Here is a 19,785-nt window from a genome sequence, read left to right on the forward strand (position 1 = left end):
CGCGCATGCTTTGAGTACATGTCCTGGTATTCCATCTGACCCCGCGGCTTTGTGAATATTGACCTGTTTACAGGTCTTGCTCACATCAGCTACTGAGAGCATTATCACACAGTCATCCAGAACAACTGGTGCTCTCATGCATGTTTCAGTGTTGCTTGCCTCGAAGCGAGCATAAAAGGCATTTAGCTTGTCTGGTAGGCTTGTGTCATTGGGCAGCTCGCGGCTGCTTGGGATATGTACGTACGGTCACTATGGGGACAATGTCATCCATGCACTTATTGATGAAGCCGTTGACTGAGGTGGTATACTCCTCAATGCCATTTGATGAATCCCAGAACATATTCCAGTCTATGCTAGCAAAACAGTCCTGTAGCGTAGCATCCGCGTCACCTGACCACTTCCGTATTGAGCGAGTCACTGGTACTTTCTGATTTAGTTTTTGCTTGTAAGCAGGAATCAGGAGGATAGAATTATGGTCAGATTTGCCAAATGGAGGGTGAGGGAGAGCTTTGTATGCGTCTCTGTGTGTGGGGTAAAGGTGGTCTAGACTTTTTTCCCTCTGGTTAAACATGTGAAATGTTGGTAGAAATTAGGTCAAATCGGATTTTGCCTGCATTAAAGTCCCCGGCCACTAGGAGCGCCACTTCTGGATGAGAATTTTCTTGTTTGCTTATGGCCTTATACAGCTGGTTGAGTGCTGTCTTAGTGCCAGCATTGGTTTGTTGTGGTAAATAGACAGCTACGAATAATATAGATGAGAACTCTCTTGGTAGATAGTGTGGTCTACAGCTTATCAAAAGGTACTCTACCTCTGGCGAGCAATACCTCGAGACTTCTTTAATATTAGACATTGCGCACCAGCTGTTATTGACAAATAGACACACCCCCGCCCCTCGTCTTACCAGACGTAGCTTCTCTGTCCTGCCTGTGCATGGAAAATCCCGCCAGCTCTATATGATCTGTGTCGTCGTTCAGCCACGACTCGGTGAAACATAAGATATTACAGTTTTTAATGTCGCGTTGGTTGTATAATCTTGATCGTAGGTCATCCATTTTATTTTCCAATGATTGCACAGTGGCCAATAGAACGGATGGCAGTGGGTGTTTACTCACTCGACTGCGAATTCTCAGAAGGTAACCCGACCTCTGCTCCCTTTTCCATGGCCTGCATACTCACCAGACATGTCACCCATTGAGCACATTTGGGATGCTCTGGATCGACATGTACGTCAGCGTGTTCCAGTTCCCGCTAATATCCAACAACTTCACAAAGCCATTGAAGAGGAGTGGGACAACATTCCACAGGCCACAATCAACGGCCTGAACTATATACGAAGGAGATGTGTCGCGCTGCATGAGGCAAATGGTTGTTACACTAGATACTGACTGGTTTTCTGATCCATCCCCCTGCCTTTTTTTGTAAAGTTATCTGTGACCAATAGATCAATATCTGTATTCCAAGTCGTGAAATCCATAGATTAGGGCCTAATCAATTTATTTCAATTTACTGATTTCCTTATATGATCTGTAACTCAGTAAAATCTTTGAAATGGTTGCATGTTGCATTTGCATTTTTCTTCAGTGTAAATATCTTATCACATCACTGGCAAACCATGGTTGACCAACTCCCTGACCAAAATGGCTGACCTTTATACCATCATAAGTTTATATACTAAAGCCAAAGTAAGGGAAATGTGTACTGTGAAAGTAGAAACTACAGCCAAAGATTTTTATAACTAACCCAAGATAGACCACAGCCTCTCGTTTTCAATGGGCACAAATTAATTATAGTGTGCAGAGCATGCAAGGAGGTGGGCATAGCCAAGTGAAAGCCTATTGGCTCGTTCTAGCATGTATTGCATATTTCCGTTAAGCGAACTACTCTGTGAAGTGCGCCTGTTCAATAACTCAATTCGCCCTTGCACTCCAATATAACGCAATTTTTTTTAAACTTTGGCAAATGGTTACGTCTACAAAACCTAGTCCACTCTGTTTGTAACAGATTTTAGTTTTGGAAACAGAAAACTGTATTGCGATCAAATGTTTCATCGATGAGAAAATGAATTATCTATCATCTATGTCATGCTGAAACAATCCACCCTTAGGATTATTCAGCATGTCTACAACCATTTAAACAGTAACATCTGTTACCCCCAATAACTATTTTGCTGTATCCACAATAACCTTCAACCTGGCATTTCTGCTTTCCACAACCCAAGTCGTGTTGATAACCTTACCAATGAAAGCTATGAAATTAACTTTATTCACTATTAAAGTGTCCTTTGACACAGCACACTCATGAGCGTAACATTTCTGATCAGGTCTTGAAACCATGCCAGGACCAGAAGAAACAACAGCCCCGACATTAGGTCCACTTACTACAGGAGCAGCCATGGAAGCTCTATCATTCCGCACTGTAGTTCCACCAATCTGTCTTAAAGCCTCTGCATACGATACATCATGAATGATTCTATATCTCTGAGCCTCTCTCTACACCCTCCATCCACCAAATACTGCAGTATGTTCCCCCCACAATTACAACACTTGACCTTCACATTGCTCCCGCATTCACCGTAATCATGTTCCCCTCCACACTTGGCACATCTTTTCTTTACACTGAACATCTTTACTTTTTCCACATTTTGTTACGTTACAGCCTTATTCTGAAATTGATTACATAGATTTTTCCCCTCATCAATCTGCACACAGTACCCCATAATGACAAAGCAAAAACAGTTTTAAATTTTTTTTTGCAAATGTATTAAAAATGTAAAACGGAAATATCACATTTACATAAGTATTCAGACCCTTTACTCAGTACTTTGTTGAAGCACCTTTGGCAGCGATTACAGCCTTGAGTCTTCTTGGGTATGACGCTACAAGCTTAGCACACCTGTATTTGGGGAGTTTCTCCCATTCTTCTCTGCAGATCCTCTCAAGCTCTGTCAGGTTGAATGGGGAGCATTACTGCACAGCTATTTTCAGGTCTCTACAGAGATGTTCGATCAGGTTCAAGTCCGGACTCTGGCTGGGCCACTCAAGGACATTCAGACACTTGTCCCGAAACCACTCCTGCATTGTCTTGGCTGTGTGCTTAGGATCGTTGTCCTGTTGGACGGTGAACTGTTTCCCAAGTCTGAGGTCCAGAAAGCTCTAGAGCAGGTTTTCATCAAGGATCTCTCTATACTTTGCTCCGTTCATCTTTCCCTTGATCCTGACTAGCCCCCCAGTCCCTGCTGCTGAAAAACATCCCAACAGGCATGATGCTGCCACCACCATGCTTCACCGTACGGATGGTGCCATGTTTCCTCCAGACGTAACGCTTGGCATTCAGGCCAAAGAGTTCAATCTTGGTTTCATCAGAACAGAGAATCTTGTTTCTCATGGTCTGAGAGTCCTTTAGGTGCCTTTTGGTAAACTCCAAGCGGGCTGTCATGTGCTTTTTACTGATGGTAGGCCAATCAGGCCTACCATAAAGGCCTGATTGGTGGAGTGCTGCAGAGATGGTTGTCCTTCTGAAAGGTTCTCCCATCTCCACAGAGGAATTCTGGAGCTCTGTCAGAGTGACCATTGGGTTCTTGGTCACCTCCCTGACCCGAATGCTCAATTTGGCCAGGCGGACTGATGGAGGCCACTGTGTTCTTGGGGACTTTCAATGCTTCAGATATTTTTGGTACCCTTCCCCAGATCTGTGCCTCGACACAATCCTGTCTCAGAGCTCTACGGACAATTCCTTCAACCTCATGGCTTGGTCTCGTGGGACCTTATACAGTGGGGCAAAAAAGTATTTAGTCAGCCACCAATTGTGCAAGTTCTCCCACTTAAAAAGATGAGAGAGGCCTGTAATTTTCATCATAGGTACACGTCAACTATGACAGACAAAATTAGAAAAAAAATCCAGAAAATCACATTGTAGGATTTTTAATTAATTTATTTGCAAATTATGGTGGAAAATAAGTATTTGGTCACCTACAAACAAGCAAGATTTCTGGCTCTCACAGACCTGTAACTTCTTCTTTAAGAGGCTCCTCTGTCCTCCACTCGTTACCTGTATTAATGGCACCTGTTTGAACTTGTTATCAGTATAAAAGACACCTGTCCACAACCTCAAACAGTCACACTCCAAACTCCACTATGGCCAAGACCAAAGAGCTGTCAAAGGACACCAGAAACAAAATTGTAGACCTGCACCAGGCTGGGAAGACTGAATCTGCAATAGGTAAGCAGCTTGGTTTGAAGAAATCAACTGTGGGAGCAATTATTAGGAAATGGAAGACATACAAGACCACTGATAATCTCCCTCGATCTGGGGCTCCACGCAAGATCTCACCCCGTGGGGTCAAAATGATCACAAGAACGGTGAGCAAAAATCCCAGAACCACACGGGGGGACCTAGTGAATGACCTGCAGAGAGCTGGGACCAAAGTAACAAAGCCTACCATCAGTAACACACTACGCCGCCAGGGACTCAAATCCTGCAGTGCCAGACGTGTCCCCCTGCTTAAGCCAGTACATGTCCAGGCCCGTCTGAAGTTTGCTAGAGAGCATTTGGATGATCCAGAAGAGGATCGGGAGAATGTCATATGGTCAGATGAAACCAAAATATAACTTTTTGGTAAAAACTCAACTCATCGTGTTTGGAGGACAAAGACTGCTGAGTTGCATCCAAAAAACACCATTCCTACTGTGAAGCATGGGGGTGGAAACATCATGCTTTGGGGCTGTTTTCCTGCAAAGGGACCAGGACGACTGATCCGTGTAAAGGAAAGAATGAATGGGGCCATGTATCGTGAGATTTTGAGTGAAAACCTCCTTCCATCAGCAAGGACATTGAAGATGAAACGTGGCTGGGTCTTTCAGCATGACAATGATCCCAAACACACCGCCCGGGCAACGAAGGAGTGGCTTCGTAAGAAGCATTTCAAGGTCCTGGAGTGGCCTAGCCAGTCTCCAGATCTCAACCCCATAGAAAATCTTTGGAGGGAGTTGAAAGTCCGTGTTGCCCAGCGACAGCCCCAAAACATCACTGCTCTAGAGGAGATCTGCATGGAGGAATGGGCCAAAATACCAGCAACAGTGTGTGAAAACCTTGTGAAGACTTACAGAAAACATTTGACCTGTGTCATTGCCAACAAAGGGTATATAACAAAGTATTGAGATAAACTTTTGTTATTGACCAAATACTTATTTTCCACCATAATTTGCAAATAAATTCATTAAAAATCCTACAATGTGATTTTCTGGATTTTTTTTCTCATTTTGTCTGTCATAGTTGAAGTGTACCTATGATGAAAATTACAGGCCTCTCTCATCTTTTTAAGTGGGAGAACTTGCACAATTGGTGTCTGACTAAATACTTTTTTGCCCCACTGTATAGCCAGGTGTGCCTTTCCAAATCATGTCCAATCAATTCAATTTACTACAGGTCGACCTCGATCAAATTGTAGAAACATCTCAAGGATCATCAATGGGAACAGGATGCACTTTAGCTCAATTTTGAGTCTCATAGCAAAGGGTCTGAATACTTATGTAATAAGGTATTTCAGTTTTTTATTTTTAATACATTTACAAAAATATCTAAAAACCTGTTTTCACTTTGTCATTATGGGGTATTGTGTGTAGATTGATGAAGATTTTAGAATAAGGCTGTAACGTAACAAAATGTAGAAAAGGTCAAGGGGTCTGAATACTTTCCGAATGCACTGTACATGTCCCATTGTTTGGCATTTAAAACACTGCAATGGGGATGGGACAAATTCTCTGACATTGAAACTAAGGAACTTTTCCAGTCAAAACCTTCTCAAACCTCAGCAGCACTGATAAGCTTTCACTTCTTTGACCCTCTTTCCTACTGATCAACTTTTGGCCTCAATTACTCTGCCTCCCTATACATTTTCTTTGATATCATATATGGACATAGATATTGGGACCCCAGTGATGACTCCCTTCAACCTAGCATAAACAACAGGGACATGGCTTTTATTCTTCTTCCCATTACGCTTTTCCATTTGCAGAATCTTCCCTTGCTGATCCTAGCTACCTCAAAATATTAACAATCTACCATGTCAAATGAACTGGGCTAATTTGACTTCACATATCTCTTTCTCAACAGCATTGGTTAGTCAGATCGGGTGTAAATGAGGCCCTGTGCTCTCATCAAACACCATCACCTCTTTCCACTCCAACACATTATAACTATTGCTTCCTACCTTGGCCCTCTTTATGGTTTCTTTACTAGATGCTACACTGCTTTCAGTATCATGATCTCTCTTCTTCATATGTCTTTCCACTACAGACCATTCTGGTCCTTGACCCTCATCCTCCTGCTCCATATAATCATATAACTGACACCCATATTGTTAGCATTCCAGCACAGCTGTTGCTTCTCCAACCTTTTCTCCATTTCGTTCCTTACTACTCGCCGCCATTTCGGCTGTCAGACTTCCAAACGTCTCACACACCAACAACTCATTCACCAAGTCGGATGTCCCACTCGTTAATTTGAACTCGGTAGCTGAAGTTCTACTCATTTCAAAATTGCCAACCTGGAAGTACCGGAAATACTCGAAGAATGCCTACCGTGCGGCCACTTGGCTTCCTCTCACCACCATATTTGGAAGTGAGTGGAAACGCCAAACGGATGCTTCACATTTATACATCCGGTGAATTTTCTGTCTCATTGTTCTATTTTTTTATTATTATAAATGTTTTATTTACAAAAAATCAATACAGGAAGTACATGTGGGAACACAAGTTTATATAAATAATATACAAAGGACAATTGGGCTAGGGGGTTCAATATCACATTACACAAGGACCTTAAGGGACATATTTACATTTACATTTAAGTCATTTAGCAGACGCTCTTATCCAGAGCGACTTACAAATTGGTGCATTCACCTTATGATATCCAGTGGAACAACCACTTTACAATAGTGCATCTAAATCTTTTAGGGGGGGGGGGGTTTAGAAGGATTACTTTTCCTATCCCAGGTATTCCTTAAAGAGGTGGGGTTTCAGGTGTCTCCGGAAGGTGGTGATTGACTCCGCTGTCCTGGCGTCGTGAGGGAGCTTGTTCCACCATAGGGGTGCCAGAGCAGCGAACAGTTTTGACTGAGCTGAGCGGGAACTGTGCTTCCTCAGAGGTAGGGGGGCCAGCAGGCCAGAGGTGGATGAACGCAGTGCCCTTGTTTGGGTGTAGGGACTGATCAGAGCCTGAAGGTACGGAGGTGCCGTTCCCCTCACGGCTCCGTAGGCAAGCACCATGGTCTTGTAGCGGATGCGAGCTTCAACTGGAAGCCAGTAGAGAGAGCGGAGGAGCGGGGTGACGTGAGAGAACTTGGGAAGGTTGAACACCAGACGGGCTGCGGCGTTCTGGATGAGTTGTAGGGGTTTAATGGCACAGGCAGGGAGCCCAGCCAACAGCGAGTTGCAGTAATCCAGACGGGAGATGACAAGTGCCTGGATTAGGACCTGCGCCGCTTCCTGTGTGAGGCAGGGTCGTACTCTGCGAATGTTGTAGAGCATGAACCTACAGGATCGGGTCACCGCCTTGATGTTAGTGGAGAACGACAGGGTGTTGTCCATGGTCACGCCGAGGCTCTTAGCACTCTGGGAGGAGGACACAATGGAGTTGTCAACCGTGATGGCGAGATCATGGAACGGGCAGTCCTTCCCCGGGAGGAAGAGCAGCTCCGTCTTGCCAAGGTTCAGCTTGAGGTGGTGATCCGTCATCCACACTGATATGTCTGCCAGACATACATGCACTTATAATTCTAACAGCTTTTTTGTTAGTAGAGTATTTAATTGTCTTAAAATACAGTTCAATTTATTTTTGTAAGGTAAGAAAATGCGGTGTTTTGTTTATAAATTTACATTAGTGAATATGAAATTTGGCCAAAAGAATAATGAAATGAATTACATAAAAATGTTTCAGCTTATTTCTATTGTAGGTAAAAATTCCAAGCAGTGCATCTCTCCACAATACTGTAAGATCTTCATAAATGTGTTCAATTATAAATCTACTGATGTCTTGCCACAGTTTTCTTACATGAACAACTCATTCACCAAGTCGGATGTCCCAGTCGTTAATTTTACTTGAACTCGGTGGCTGAAGTCCTACTCGTTTCAAAATTGCCAGCCTGGAAGTACCGGAAATACTCGAGAATGCCTACCGTCCGGCCACTTGGCTTCCTCTCACCACCATATTTGGTAGTGAGTGGAAACGCCAACCGGATGCTTCACATTTATACATCCGGTGAATTTTCTGTCTCATTGTTCTATCTGCACTGCAGCCAAGCCAAATAACTCATCAGTCATTTTAAGTGGAATCGTCCCTTATGGATGACGTCACCAAACTGGGTCTCAACAACGAGCGAGTGGGCTGGTTTTCAGAAAGAAACAAAGCTCATTGCGTTGAACGGGAATATTTACGATAGCATTGAGGTATATTTCTGAGTTTTTGTTGAGGAGCTGCAGTAATGTCTGTAAACTACGCCGCTGGACTGTCTACATATGCGGACAAAGGTGTATGCGGGCTCCCCGAGGTAAACACACAGGCAGGTGTTAGCTAGCTAGCTAAGTTACTAGTAGTAACAAAGCGAGGATTCCCTCTAGTCTAGACAGAAGTGTACCTACTACCGTAGAAATTGATATTGTGCTATTGCCAATATACACGTAGTTCAAAACTACCTAGCTAGTACTATTCTATCTCTGTTGTTACACACTAAAGCTAACATGAACGCCAGTGTAGTGTTTCCCCTACCATTACGTTGTTGTTGCTGGCGCCCCTAGTCCTTTTGGCACGTTTTGCGATGTTCTCCACACACTGCACCGGGCACCCCACTGAAATAGATGAGTCAAACCTGCCCTACACCAACACTACCCTCTACACTCTCTTCCTTCTTTCTTACTCTTCCCACCTCGTCCTGTCCTCTCATCTTCATCCCCATCATCCCTTCACTTTCCCCTCTTCTCCCATTATCTCCCCATCCCTACTCTCTCCCAGTCGTTTGACAGTAAAGAAGAGTTAAAGGAGAAGGTGGAGGCTCTGGCCCAGCTGATTAGGGAGTCCCAGTACCTGGTGGTCCACTCTGGGGCAGGCATCAGCACCTCTTCAGGCATACCTGACTTCAGGTAAGACCATTACCCTGTACCGCTCAACCACTCAGAGCTCATCTCCATAGGCTAAAGAAGCACACTCTCCTCCACCTCTCCTTGGTTGTAAAGGCTTGGTTCATGGCTGTGCTGAACTGACACAGAAGATTTGGCCAGTTTAGAAATGTATTATTAGTAAAGGCTCGTCCTGTTCAATGAACCTACTTGAATTGGATCAGTGTCTTTTTCTCACTCAAGAAATTGAATAATGAAGGATGCGTTTTTAAACGATTCAAGTAAGAATATAGGAAATGTGAGTCAACACCATCCTCTTATTTGGCTGCAGTACTGTGGTATCAGCAGAGGGGGGCAGTATAGGCTAGCTCTATTACCAGAGCAATGATTGTACCTAGTGTTGGCTGGATCTCTGTGATGTTGACTTTAACACCAACTTTCCAACGTTTTCTTTTATATTACTTGTCATTACAATGTAATTCTTATTATCTCTGTCTCTGCTTGTGTTTTCCCATTTCCCCATTGCTGCTGTGCGGAAAAGGACTAGGGGACTTTACATTCATATTTAATTAATCAGCCTTCTGTCATTCTGGTTTGTCTGCCTGCCTGTCTGTTTGTCCTTGAATTTAATTAATGGTCCATTACTGAAAAACCTAGGCATAAAAAGTACACGTTCCCCCCTAAAGCCAGTTTGCAGACTTTCATTGCTCTTCATGTCCTACGGCCCTTTTCTATAAAAGATAAGTACGTAATACCTGGCTGACGTACTCCTCTAGCCTAATGACTGTCTTACCAAATGGCTGAGTAGCTTTGATCTGGTCTGAGCAGACGATAAGTCACACTGTGAGAGGTGAGAGAGCGGGGGCTGTGTCAGTTAAAAGAGAATGGGAGAGAGGAGAATGCTAAGGCCTTCATTCTGTATTCTCGGTATGTCTCGCTCTTCCTCTTGCATAGAAATGCATCTCTTGCCTTTTGAAGCCCGGCAGTTACCACAACAGATGCCACACCTTACTACAGAGATGTGGAGAGATTGCTTGACAGTCTGTCTCGTATGTTGCCCTGTCATAACCTTAGACGTGTGTGCGTGCGTGCGTTTGTACACACCTCTCACACTTCTATGTTGTCTCCCTCTCTCAGGGGTCCCAAAGGAGTGTGGACCATGGAGGAGAGGGGCGAGTCTCCCCACTTTGACACCACATTCGAGGAAGCTCGGCCCAGCCTCACTCACATGGCCCTCCTGGGGCTGCAGAGAGCCGGCTACCTCAAATACCTCATCAGCCAGAATGTGGACGGCATCCATGTCCGCTCCGGCTTCCCCAGGTAACACTCCTTTGCAAAAGAGACTCTGTATCTCAATGGGTTTTTCATGGTTAAATAAAATATAAAACCTGCTATACTATCCCAATGAAACACTACAATCATTCTCTGACCAGGACCTGTATTTATCAAGCGTCTCAGAGAATAAATGCAGATCTAGGATAAGTTTTGCCTTTTAGATCATATATAATAAGATTCTATGGACAGGAGGGACCTGATTCTAGATCAAGACTCCTACTCTAAAGACTCTTTGAATAAGCCCTGGTCTCTCTTGTGAATAGAATTTCATAGAAATGGAACGGCTACAGCTAGAGAGTGAAATCAATATGATTCAATACATTAGCAGGAGATTACCATTATTCCAATCTATATGGTAATCAGTTGGGAAGGAAATGCTAAAGTACTCTGTTCAAATCAAAGTTTACGTGTGCCGAATACAGCAGGTGTAGACCTATAGTGAAATGCTTACTTACAGGCCCTAACCAACAATGCAGTTTTTAAGTAAAAAATAGGTATTAGGTGAACAATAGATAAGTAAAGAAATTAAAAACGGCAGTAAAAAGACAGTGAAAATAACAGTAGCGATGCTATATACAGTAGCGGGGCTATGTACAGGCACCGGTTAGTCGGGCTAATTGAGGCAATACGTACATGTAGGTATAGTTAAAGTGACTATGCATAGATGATAAACAGAGAGTAGCAGGAGCGTAAAAGAGGGGTTGGCGGGTGGGGGTGGCGGGACACAATGCAGATAGTCCGGGTAGCCAATGTGCGTTGCTTCAACACTCATTTACATTGATATAAATTGTTTATTGTCACTACATACTTATGTGAAATAAGCAGTCTCTTTTTCTCTCTCTGATTCAGAAATCTGCTCTCTGAGTTGCATGGGAACATGTTCGTGGAGGAGTGTGGGAAGTGTGGCAAGTACGTCAGTTCAAACCACTCTTAGTGAAAGATGTCACACACGACGAATTCAAAAGCATAGAAATGTTATGCGCTTCACATTAGAATGAAAGCATACTGAAACACAGTTCAGCCAATCTTGAACCAATTTTTTTATTTTGTGTGCCCTCAACTGGTTAATTCATGCTGAACACACTCTCTTTGTCACACGTACACACGTCATATAAAAGCCAGATTGATTAACCCTGCACTGTTTTCAATTGATGCAAAATCTTCTTACTGTTACCCCCGTTTTCTTCCCAATTTCTTGATATCCAATTGGTCGTTACAGTCTTGTCCCATTGCTGCAACCCCCGTACGGACACGGGGAAAGGTGAAGGTAGAGCGCCATGCGTCCTCCAAAACACGACCCCGCCAAGCCGCACTGCTTCTTGACAACGCTGCTCGCTTAACCCGGAAGCCAATGTGTCGGAGGAAACAACGTACAGCTGGCGATCAAAGTCAGCTTGCAGGCGCCTGGGCTGCCACAAGGAGTCGCTAGTGCGCGATGAGACAAGGATATCCCAGCCGGCCAAATCCTCCCCTAATCCGGACAACGCTGGGCCAATTGTGCGCCGCCTCATGGGTCTCCCAGTCGCGGCCGGCTGCGGCACAGCCCAGGATCGAACCCGGGTCTATGATGACGCCTCTAGCACTGCGATGCAGTGCCTTAGACCGCTTCCCAACTCGGGAGGCATTAATGCTAATTCTAATCTAGATTCTAATCTACATCTGCCAACACTGTTTGCCTACTTCAACTGTCAGTTCCACGAAAATAAACAAGAATAGACAGACTTCTCACTTTCCATATGTTAACAACCTGAGGCAACTTGGGCAAGGGAGGCTGGCTTGTAAGCCGGGGAAAACCATTCCAGCAACATACTAATAGGGATCACTTATCTAGCCTCCAGCCACCATCTGTACTCCCCTACACGGGCAGGACAACAGCAGCAAAGTATTTTCATCAGCCACCTCACACACTCTTTAAACTCTTTGAAATGTGTTTGTTTGCTGATCTGTGTTGATAACTGTCACCTGTAAAGTGGCACTGTCCATCAGAGTTCTAATGCTGAATTATATGGCACTGCCTCACCGACGGTTCTTCACCAGTAAGTCAAGGTGAAAGGCATCACAGGTTCTGATGAATGTGTGGTTTTTCAGGCAGTACGTGCGGGAAAAGGTGATTGGTGTGATGGGGCTGAAACCCACTGGAAAATACTGTGAGGAGGTCCGGGGAAGAGGACTCAGGTCCTGCAGGTAACACACACAACACGCACACACTGGGGATTACTCATACAGCTTCACCGTCTTGGTATTTCGGGGAAATACAATAATCCGCGACACTGATAAGATATCAGAGATCATCACGCTGTACCAGTACATAGCCAGGTGTCTGCTAAGAAATTACCCTAAAGTGTGTGTGTGTGTGTGTGTGTGTGTGTGTGTGTGTGGTGTGTGTGTGTGTGTGTGTGTGTGTGTGTGTGTGTGTGTGTGTGTGTTCACACAGGGGGAAGCTCATCAGTACCATACTGGACTGGGAGGAAGCTCTGCCTGAAAAAGACCTCAACAGAGCCGAAGAAGCTAGCAGGTAAGAGAAAAAGACAGACAGACAGACAGACAGACAGACAGACAGACAGACAGACAGACAGACAGACAGACAGACAGACAGACAGACAGACAGACAGACAGACAGACAGAGAAAGAGAGAACAAAAGCAGAGCACCTCTTTAAATAAGTAAGAGTATTTGTGTTGGCCCTGTAGGTCAGAATGTTAGTTAACCCGTGTGTAACATATTGACCTGTTATATGGCGGCACCGTCTTGTGTATGCCTCTATCTATTGATGTGCAAACCACCGCTCCATTTCTGGGTCAACTAATTCCTAACGTAATGTCCTTTCATGGATGACCATTCTCCTCTTCATTAAATCTACAATTCAAAGGCCAACGGTTGCATTTTGATATGAAGGTCCTTATGCTTGTCCTCATAAATACCATACATTTATGCGCGCACACACACATTGCACTTATATAATTAGACTGAAGTGATTTAGATGAGAAAAATTGTCTGTCACAGATCCTTGTTGGCCCTGACCTAGCTTTTGAGGCAGGCTAAGTAGCCAATAGGCAGAGGGTAGCATAATTTGTCAGATTCTCTGTAGTAATGGTATGGGAATAATAATGAATTTTATTTTGTAAAGTGGTGTCTTGCATCGAACAGCACAACATTTTAGGTCACCTACTTATCTGAAGGACAGGTTAATGTCAAGCCCTGCATGTTTTTTTCCAAAGTCTCGTGGAATTAAGGCCTACACCACACATTGGCTGCTACTGCAGACTGATTGGTTCTGACTTCTAAAATATTGTTAGACATCAGGTATCCTATGGAAAGGAGAAGGGCTGGTTGTCTGGTTGTTACATCAGAAGTTAATGGTTGTTACATCAGAAGTTAATGGTTATCTGTAGGGGGAATGCATATGGTGGAGTCAACTAAGGTTGGATATGAGCCAGGGATATTGGATATGAGCCAGGGGCTTGGAATGTACTGCGTAAAGGAAGGGGAATCACATGGTTGCGGTCACTGATAAGGGTGGAGAGCTGTGGATTTGTGAGGAATGGGGGCCGAGGTCAGGTAAGGTCACAGTAAGGGAGAAGGAACACTTTATTACCCACATCACTTAACTTCCTGCCAAGCAATAAAGATGTAATGTTTAGAGGGAAGGATGAGACTTCACCTAAATTGGAGTATATATACTTGTGCTGGTGGGACCATGTCTTTGTCTGTTCAGCTGTCTGACCCATTGGGTGAATAAACTTGGTTTGGAGCTTTAATAATTGCCCGTGAGTTTTTACTGGGTTCATTTAGAACCTAACAAGGCTGAATGATAGAACAGCTATTTCCGTGTTAAAATGTTATGGGATGCATCTTCTCCGTTGTTTTTGAAGGAGGTCACTCTGGTAGGCCTACATTATGATCAAATAGCCACAGTAACCTACTTGGCCACTGTTAAAATGGTAACTTAAAGCGGGTACAGCCTCAGTGTCCAGGGTGAACGTGCGCTGGAAGTTACACAGAATCTTCACAACATTCGAGTTTGCAGCAGACCTGAAATTTGCTCAGTGCCGACATCTTTTTGTGGGAACAGTGCCTGGGTCTGAACACCTCCCTCTGCAACTGGATCCTGGACTGGTGGTGAGGGTTGGTAACATCACCTCCGCCATGCTGACCCTAAACACGGGGTCCCCCACAGGGGTGTGTTCTTAGTCCCCTTGTGTGTTTTTGTTCTGCCTTACGTTATTTTTAGTATTACTGCATTATTGATACTGCCTTGTTGGGTTTAGAGCTTGCAAGAACAGTAGTTCACTGTACTTGTACATGTGACATTAAAACAACTTAACACAGCGTTCAGTGCATTCAGAAAGTATTCAGACCCCTTGACTTTTTTCACATTTTGTAACGTTACAGCCTTGTTCTAAAATTGATGAAATAAAACATTTCTCATCAATCTACACACAATACCCCATAATGACAAAGCGAAAACAGGTTTTTAGACATTTTTGCAAATTGATAAAAAACAGATACGTTATTTAGATGTGTATTCGGGCTCTTTGCTATGACTCAATTGATATCAGGTGCATCCTGTTTCCATTGATCATCCTTGAGCTGTTTCTACAACGTGATTGGAGTCCACCTGTGGTCAATTCAATTGATTGGACATGATTTGGAAAGGCACACACACCTATCTGTATAAGGTCCCACAGTTGACAGTGCATGTCAGAGGAAAAACCAAGCCATGAGGTTGAAGGAATTGTCCGTAGAGCTCCGAGACAGGATTGTGTCGAGGCACAGATCTGGGGAAACGTACCAAAAAATGTCTGCAGCATTGATGTCCCTAAGAACACAGTGCCCTCCATCATTCTTAAATGGAAGAAGTTTGGAACCGCGAAGATGCTTCCTAATGCTGGCCACCCGGCCAAACTGAGCAATCGGGGGAGAAGAGCCTTGGTCTGAGAGGTGACCAAGAACCTGATGGTCACTGACAGAGCTCCAGAGTTCCTCTGTGGAGATGGGAGACCCTTTCAGAAGAACAACCACTCCACCAATCAGCACTCCACCAATCAGGCCTTTATGGTGGAGTGGCCCGATGGAAGCCACTCCTCAGTAAAGGGCACATGACAGCCAGCTTGGAGTTTTCCAAAAGGCACCCAAAGGACTCGCAGACCATGAGAAACAAGATTCTCTGGTCTGATGAAACCAAGATTGAACTATTTGGCCTGAAAGTCTCTGAATGTCCCTGAGTGGCCCAATCATTGCCTGGACTTGAACCTGATCGAACATCTCTGGAGAGACTTGAAAATAGCTGTGCAGCGATACTCCCCATCCAACCTGGCCAAGCTTGAGAGGATCTGAAGAGAAGAATAGGAAAATTCCCCAAATACAGGTGTGCCAAAGAAGACTTGAGGCTGTAGTGGCTGCCTAAGATGCTTCAACAAAGTACTGAGTAAAGGGTCTGAATACTTATGTAAATGTGATATTTCAGTTTATTTGTATTTATACATTTACAAAAAGAATTTAACCCGTTTTTGCTTTGTCATTATGAGGTTTTGTGTGTAGATTGAGGAAGAAAAAGCTGTTTAATCAATTTTAGAATAAGGATGTAACGTTACAAAATGTGGAAAAAGTCAAGGGGTCTGAATACTTTCCGAATGCACTGTATATAGCAGGTTCTAAGGTGGTGGACCTGGTTGTTTCTAGGTAATGATTATGGGTAATGTGGTGTTTCTGTCTAGACGGGCCGACCTGGCGCTGACCCTGGGTACCTCTCTGCAAATCAAGCCCAGCGGAGACCTGCCCCTCTTCACCAAACGCAAGGGGGGCAAGGTGGTCATCGTCAACCTTCAGCCCACCAAACATGTGAGTCTCGCAAACTACACGTACACACACATGAACGCAATATCGGCCAATTTCCACAAATGATTGTTTGCACAGTTCAAATCAACTAGCTCTCGGATGTTTACAGCCTATTATCTTCAGAAGTTTCCTATTGTCACATAGAACCGTGTAATTCTAAGGTCTGGTGTTGTACAGAAGTTTCAAGTTAAAAATGGAAACCCAGCTGCATGAATAATTCAGCCAATGTGTTCAGTGAGATCATACTTGATTAATGACTCAACACATTCTCTAAGCTAATCCTACTGCAGGACCTGTAGAAAGCTTGGAGGCAATTCAATTATGGCCTATGTTCCGTAAGGAATACAAAGGCATAAGTAAGATGCAGTAGCATCTTGATGTGTAGTCCTGCACTTGTCTGGGTGGTTTCACCCTTAAAGGTGGACAAGTTACATTTTCGCAGCTGACGGATCTCATTTGAGGGCCTGTCGTTTTTTTTTGGATCAGGTTACATCACATGCTAAGTATATACTCCAAGAGTATATACGCCAGGAGGCCCTTCTGTCATTTGTGTTCTGCAAACACTGACGTGTTAGGTACTAGGTTGTTACCGGTCGAGGTCTCAAGCTCATGTTCGTTTCTGTCTGGCAGGACAAACATGCGCACCTGCGTATCAACGGTTATGTGGACGAGGTCATGAGCCAGCTGATGGAATTGCTGGGATTGGACATTCCAAAGTGGGACGGGCCCACCGTCTGCGAGAGCTCCACTCCTGACCAGAAACCACTTCCTGCCATCGCTACAAAGAAGGAAGTAAAGAAGGGTGTGAAGAAAGAGGCTAAAAGAGAGGGTAGGAAAAGACTAGGTGAACCAAAGAAGGAAGAGGTGGATGAAGAGAAGATTGCAGTAAAGAAAGAGAGGGCGGAACAAACGACAGAAGAGCGTGAGAAAGACCTGCAGGCCTGTACTGACTCTAGCCCTATCCCAGTCCAAACACAGAACCAGGACCTGTCCAGAGGTGGAGACCAGAACGAGGGGGCCAGCTCCCCAACCCTCTCTCTCTGACAGTTCAGACAGCCCCCAAGAGCCAAACAGAGTAAAGAATCAGCCAGTAGTGTCTTAGTATTATCCCTCCCAACTCATCAGTTCTTATACACACTGACCTAGAACAATGGTAACATGCTGCCTGGGACCAATGCAGAAAGGTCTGTGTAAGTGAGAATGTGCAGTACCAGTCCGTTTGGACACACCTACTCATTCAAGGGTTTTTCTTTATTTTTGCCATTTTCTACATTGTAGAATAATAGTGAACACATCAAAACTATTAAATAACACATATGGAATCATGTAGTAACCAAAAAAGTGTTAAACAAATCAAAATATTTTATATTTTATTTTATATTTTCTTGAAGTTGGATGATTGAGGAGGCCAGGTCATCTGATGTAGCACTCCATCCCTCTCCTTCTTGGTCAAATAGCCTTTACACAGCCTGGAGGTGTGTTGGGTCATTGTCCTGTTGAAAAACAAATGAAAGTCCCACTAACTGCAAAAATATCGAAATTTGACTCAACAGACCAAAGGACAGATTTCCACTGGTCTAATGTCCATTTCTCATGTTTCTTGGCCCAAGCAAGTCTCTTCTTATTGGTGTCCTTTAGTATTGGTTGCAGCAATTCGACCATGAAGGCCTGATTCACGCAGTCTCCTCTGAACAGTTGATGTTGAGATGTGTCTGTTACTTGAACTCTGTGAAGCATTTATTTGGGCTTCAATTTGTGAGGCTGGTAACTAATGAACTTATCCTCTGCAGCAGAGGTAACTTCCTCATGAGAGACAGTTTATCATAGCGCTTGATGGTTTTTGCGACTGCATTTGAAGAAACTTTCAAAGTTCTTGACATTTTACTGATTGACTGATCTTCATGTCTTAAAGTAATTATGTACTGTCGTTTCTCTTTGCTTATTTGAGCTGTTCTTGCCATAATATAGACTTGGTCCTATTTGGTAAAATACCATCTTCTGTATTCTAGCCCAACACAACAGATTGGCTCAAACACATTAAGAAGGAAAGAAATTCGACAAATTAACTTTTAAGAAAGCACACCTGTTAATTGAAATGCATTCCAAGTGACTTCCTCATGAGGCTGGTTGAGAGAATGGCAAGATTGTGCAAAGCTGTCAAAGGTAAAGGGTGGCTACCTTGAATAATCTAAAATATGTCTTTAACAATTTTAACGGGTGGAAATTACTACATGATTCCATATGTTTTATTTCATAGTTTTGATGTCTTCATTATTATTGTACAAGCGTTTGACTGTTACTGTATACCTCTGACAGAACATAGGGAAGGCTTGATTAAGTAACAGGGAGAACCAGCAGGAGTGGGGCTCTCTAGTGAACATTTCTCAGCAATACAGATATAGAGAAGGGAAAGAAGAGCCTTGAATATAATAGTAATCTGACCATGAAAAACATGTACACTAGAAGAGCCAAAGCAAGGCCACCCAACACCACACAATCACCCATACTTAAAATGTATGCATGCATGACTGTAAGTCGCGTTGGATGAAAGTGTCTGCTAAATGGCATATAATATATATTACATTTCAAACACAGCTAAGTGAGGCATGGGTCAAGCACACGCTTAGAACTCTGTAGTAGAGCACTACGACATAGTAGTGTCTTGCAGAGGGGGCTAACGGGTGGAAATTGAAGGCAGGTGTTGTGAAATGTTAAAAAGTAACATTGGTTTTGCCATAGAGCTAGCATACATGATCAAATCTGTGTTTTGTTAGACACTTTACTGTTTATTCGGAGTAAAGACACTTCGTTTAGTGATGGGCATTACACTGGGATTTCTAATGCAGTCTAATTTTGTACAGACATTCTAGAATTGTTTCGCCTCGCAACTCAGTAACTCCTTCCTGTCATGGATATATTATTTTGACAGCTGTTTTTTTTTTTTTTGTCATTGCATACTCTGCTTCTTGTCACTGTCAAGCCATCTGTCCTAATTGGCTTTCTCTTGAACTTTTATTTAGAAAGAATGATGTAGTTTGTTGCAACATTGTTTATTTCTGTACATTTTTACAGATGTTTTGTAATAAACACTTGATTTGTCGCTGTATGTGTCTATCTGAGAGACGTGTTTGTGTGAGTGATGTCCTAGTTTTTCTGTATGGTTTGTGCTTGGTCCATTTAGCTCAAGTGTTCTGCTAGGCAAACCCAGCGCCCTTGTGGTAAATGCATGTGCTCCGTTTGTGTGAGGGGACACTGCTTACACCCATCTGACCTGATCATATTCAGGGGAAGTGTCTAGGTTTGTTAGGGACTAGAGACACCAGAGCCCTATCCTACGAAGCAGGTTTGAAGAGTTGGCGAGGTAACTTTGGTCAACGGAGTTCAACTTGGGATAACCGGTCATATGAAAGTGGCTCACCTTTTAGCGAGGTACCTTTCTATGGCAACGAATACTTCAAAACTAACCTGCTATGGGGCAGGCTAATTCAAGGCCAAATCCACT

The 19,785-nt window shown here is 43.7% G+C and overlaps 1 protein-coding gene across 1 annotated transcript; it reads left to right on the top strand.

Moving 5' to 3' along the window:
- The first annotated feature begins 8,300 nt into the window (after positions 1-8,300).
- sirt6 (sirtuin 6) lies at positions 8,301-19,402 on the top strand. Its single transcript, XM_014191348.3, has 8 exons — positions 8,301-8,546; positions 9,008-9,135; positions 10,249-10,431; positions 11,296-11,355; positions 12,535-12,630; positions 12,881-12,961; positions 16,163-16,286; positions 16,914-19,402. The coding sequence occupies exons 1-8, from the start codon at positions 8,481-8,483 to the stop codon at positions 17,325-17,327; spliced, it is 1,152 nt and encodes a 383-aa protein (XP_014046823.1). The 5' UTR covers positions 8,301-8,480; the 3' UTR covers positions 17,328-19,402.
- Positions 19,403-19,785: the final 383 nt, after the last annotated feature.

Source organism: Salmo salar, chromosome 03, assembly GCF_965601325.2.
Source record: "Salmo salar chromosome 03, fSalSal1, whole genome shotgun sequence".
In the NCBI taxonomy this organism is placed as follows: Eukaryota; Metazoa; Chordata; class Actinopteri; order Salmoniformes; family Salmonidae; genus Salmo; species Salmo salar.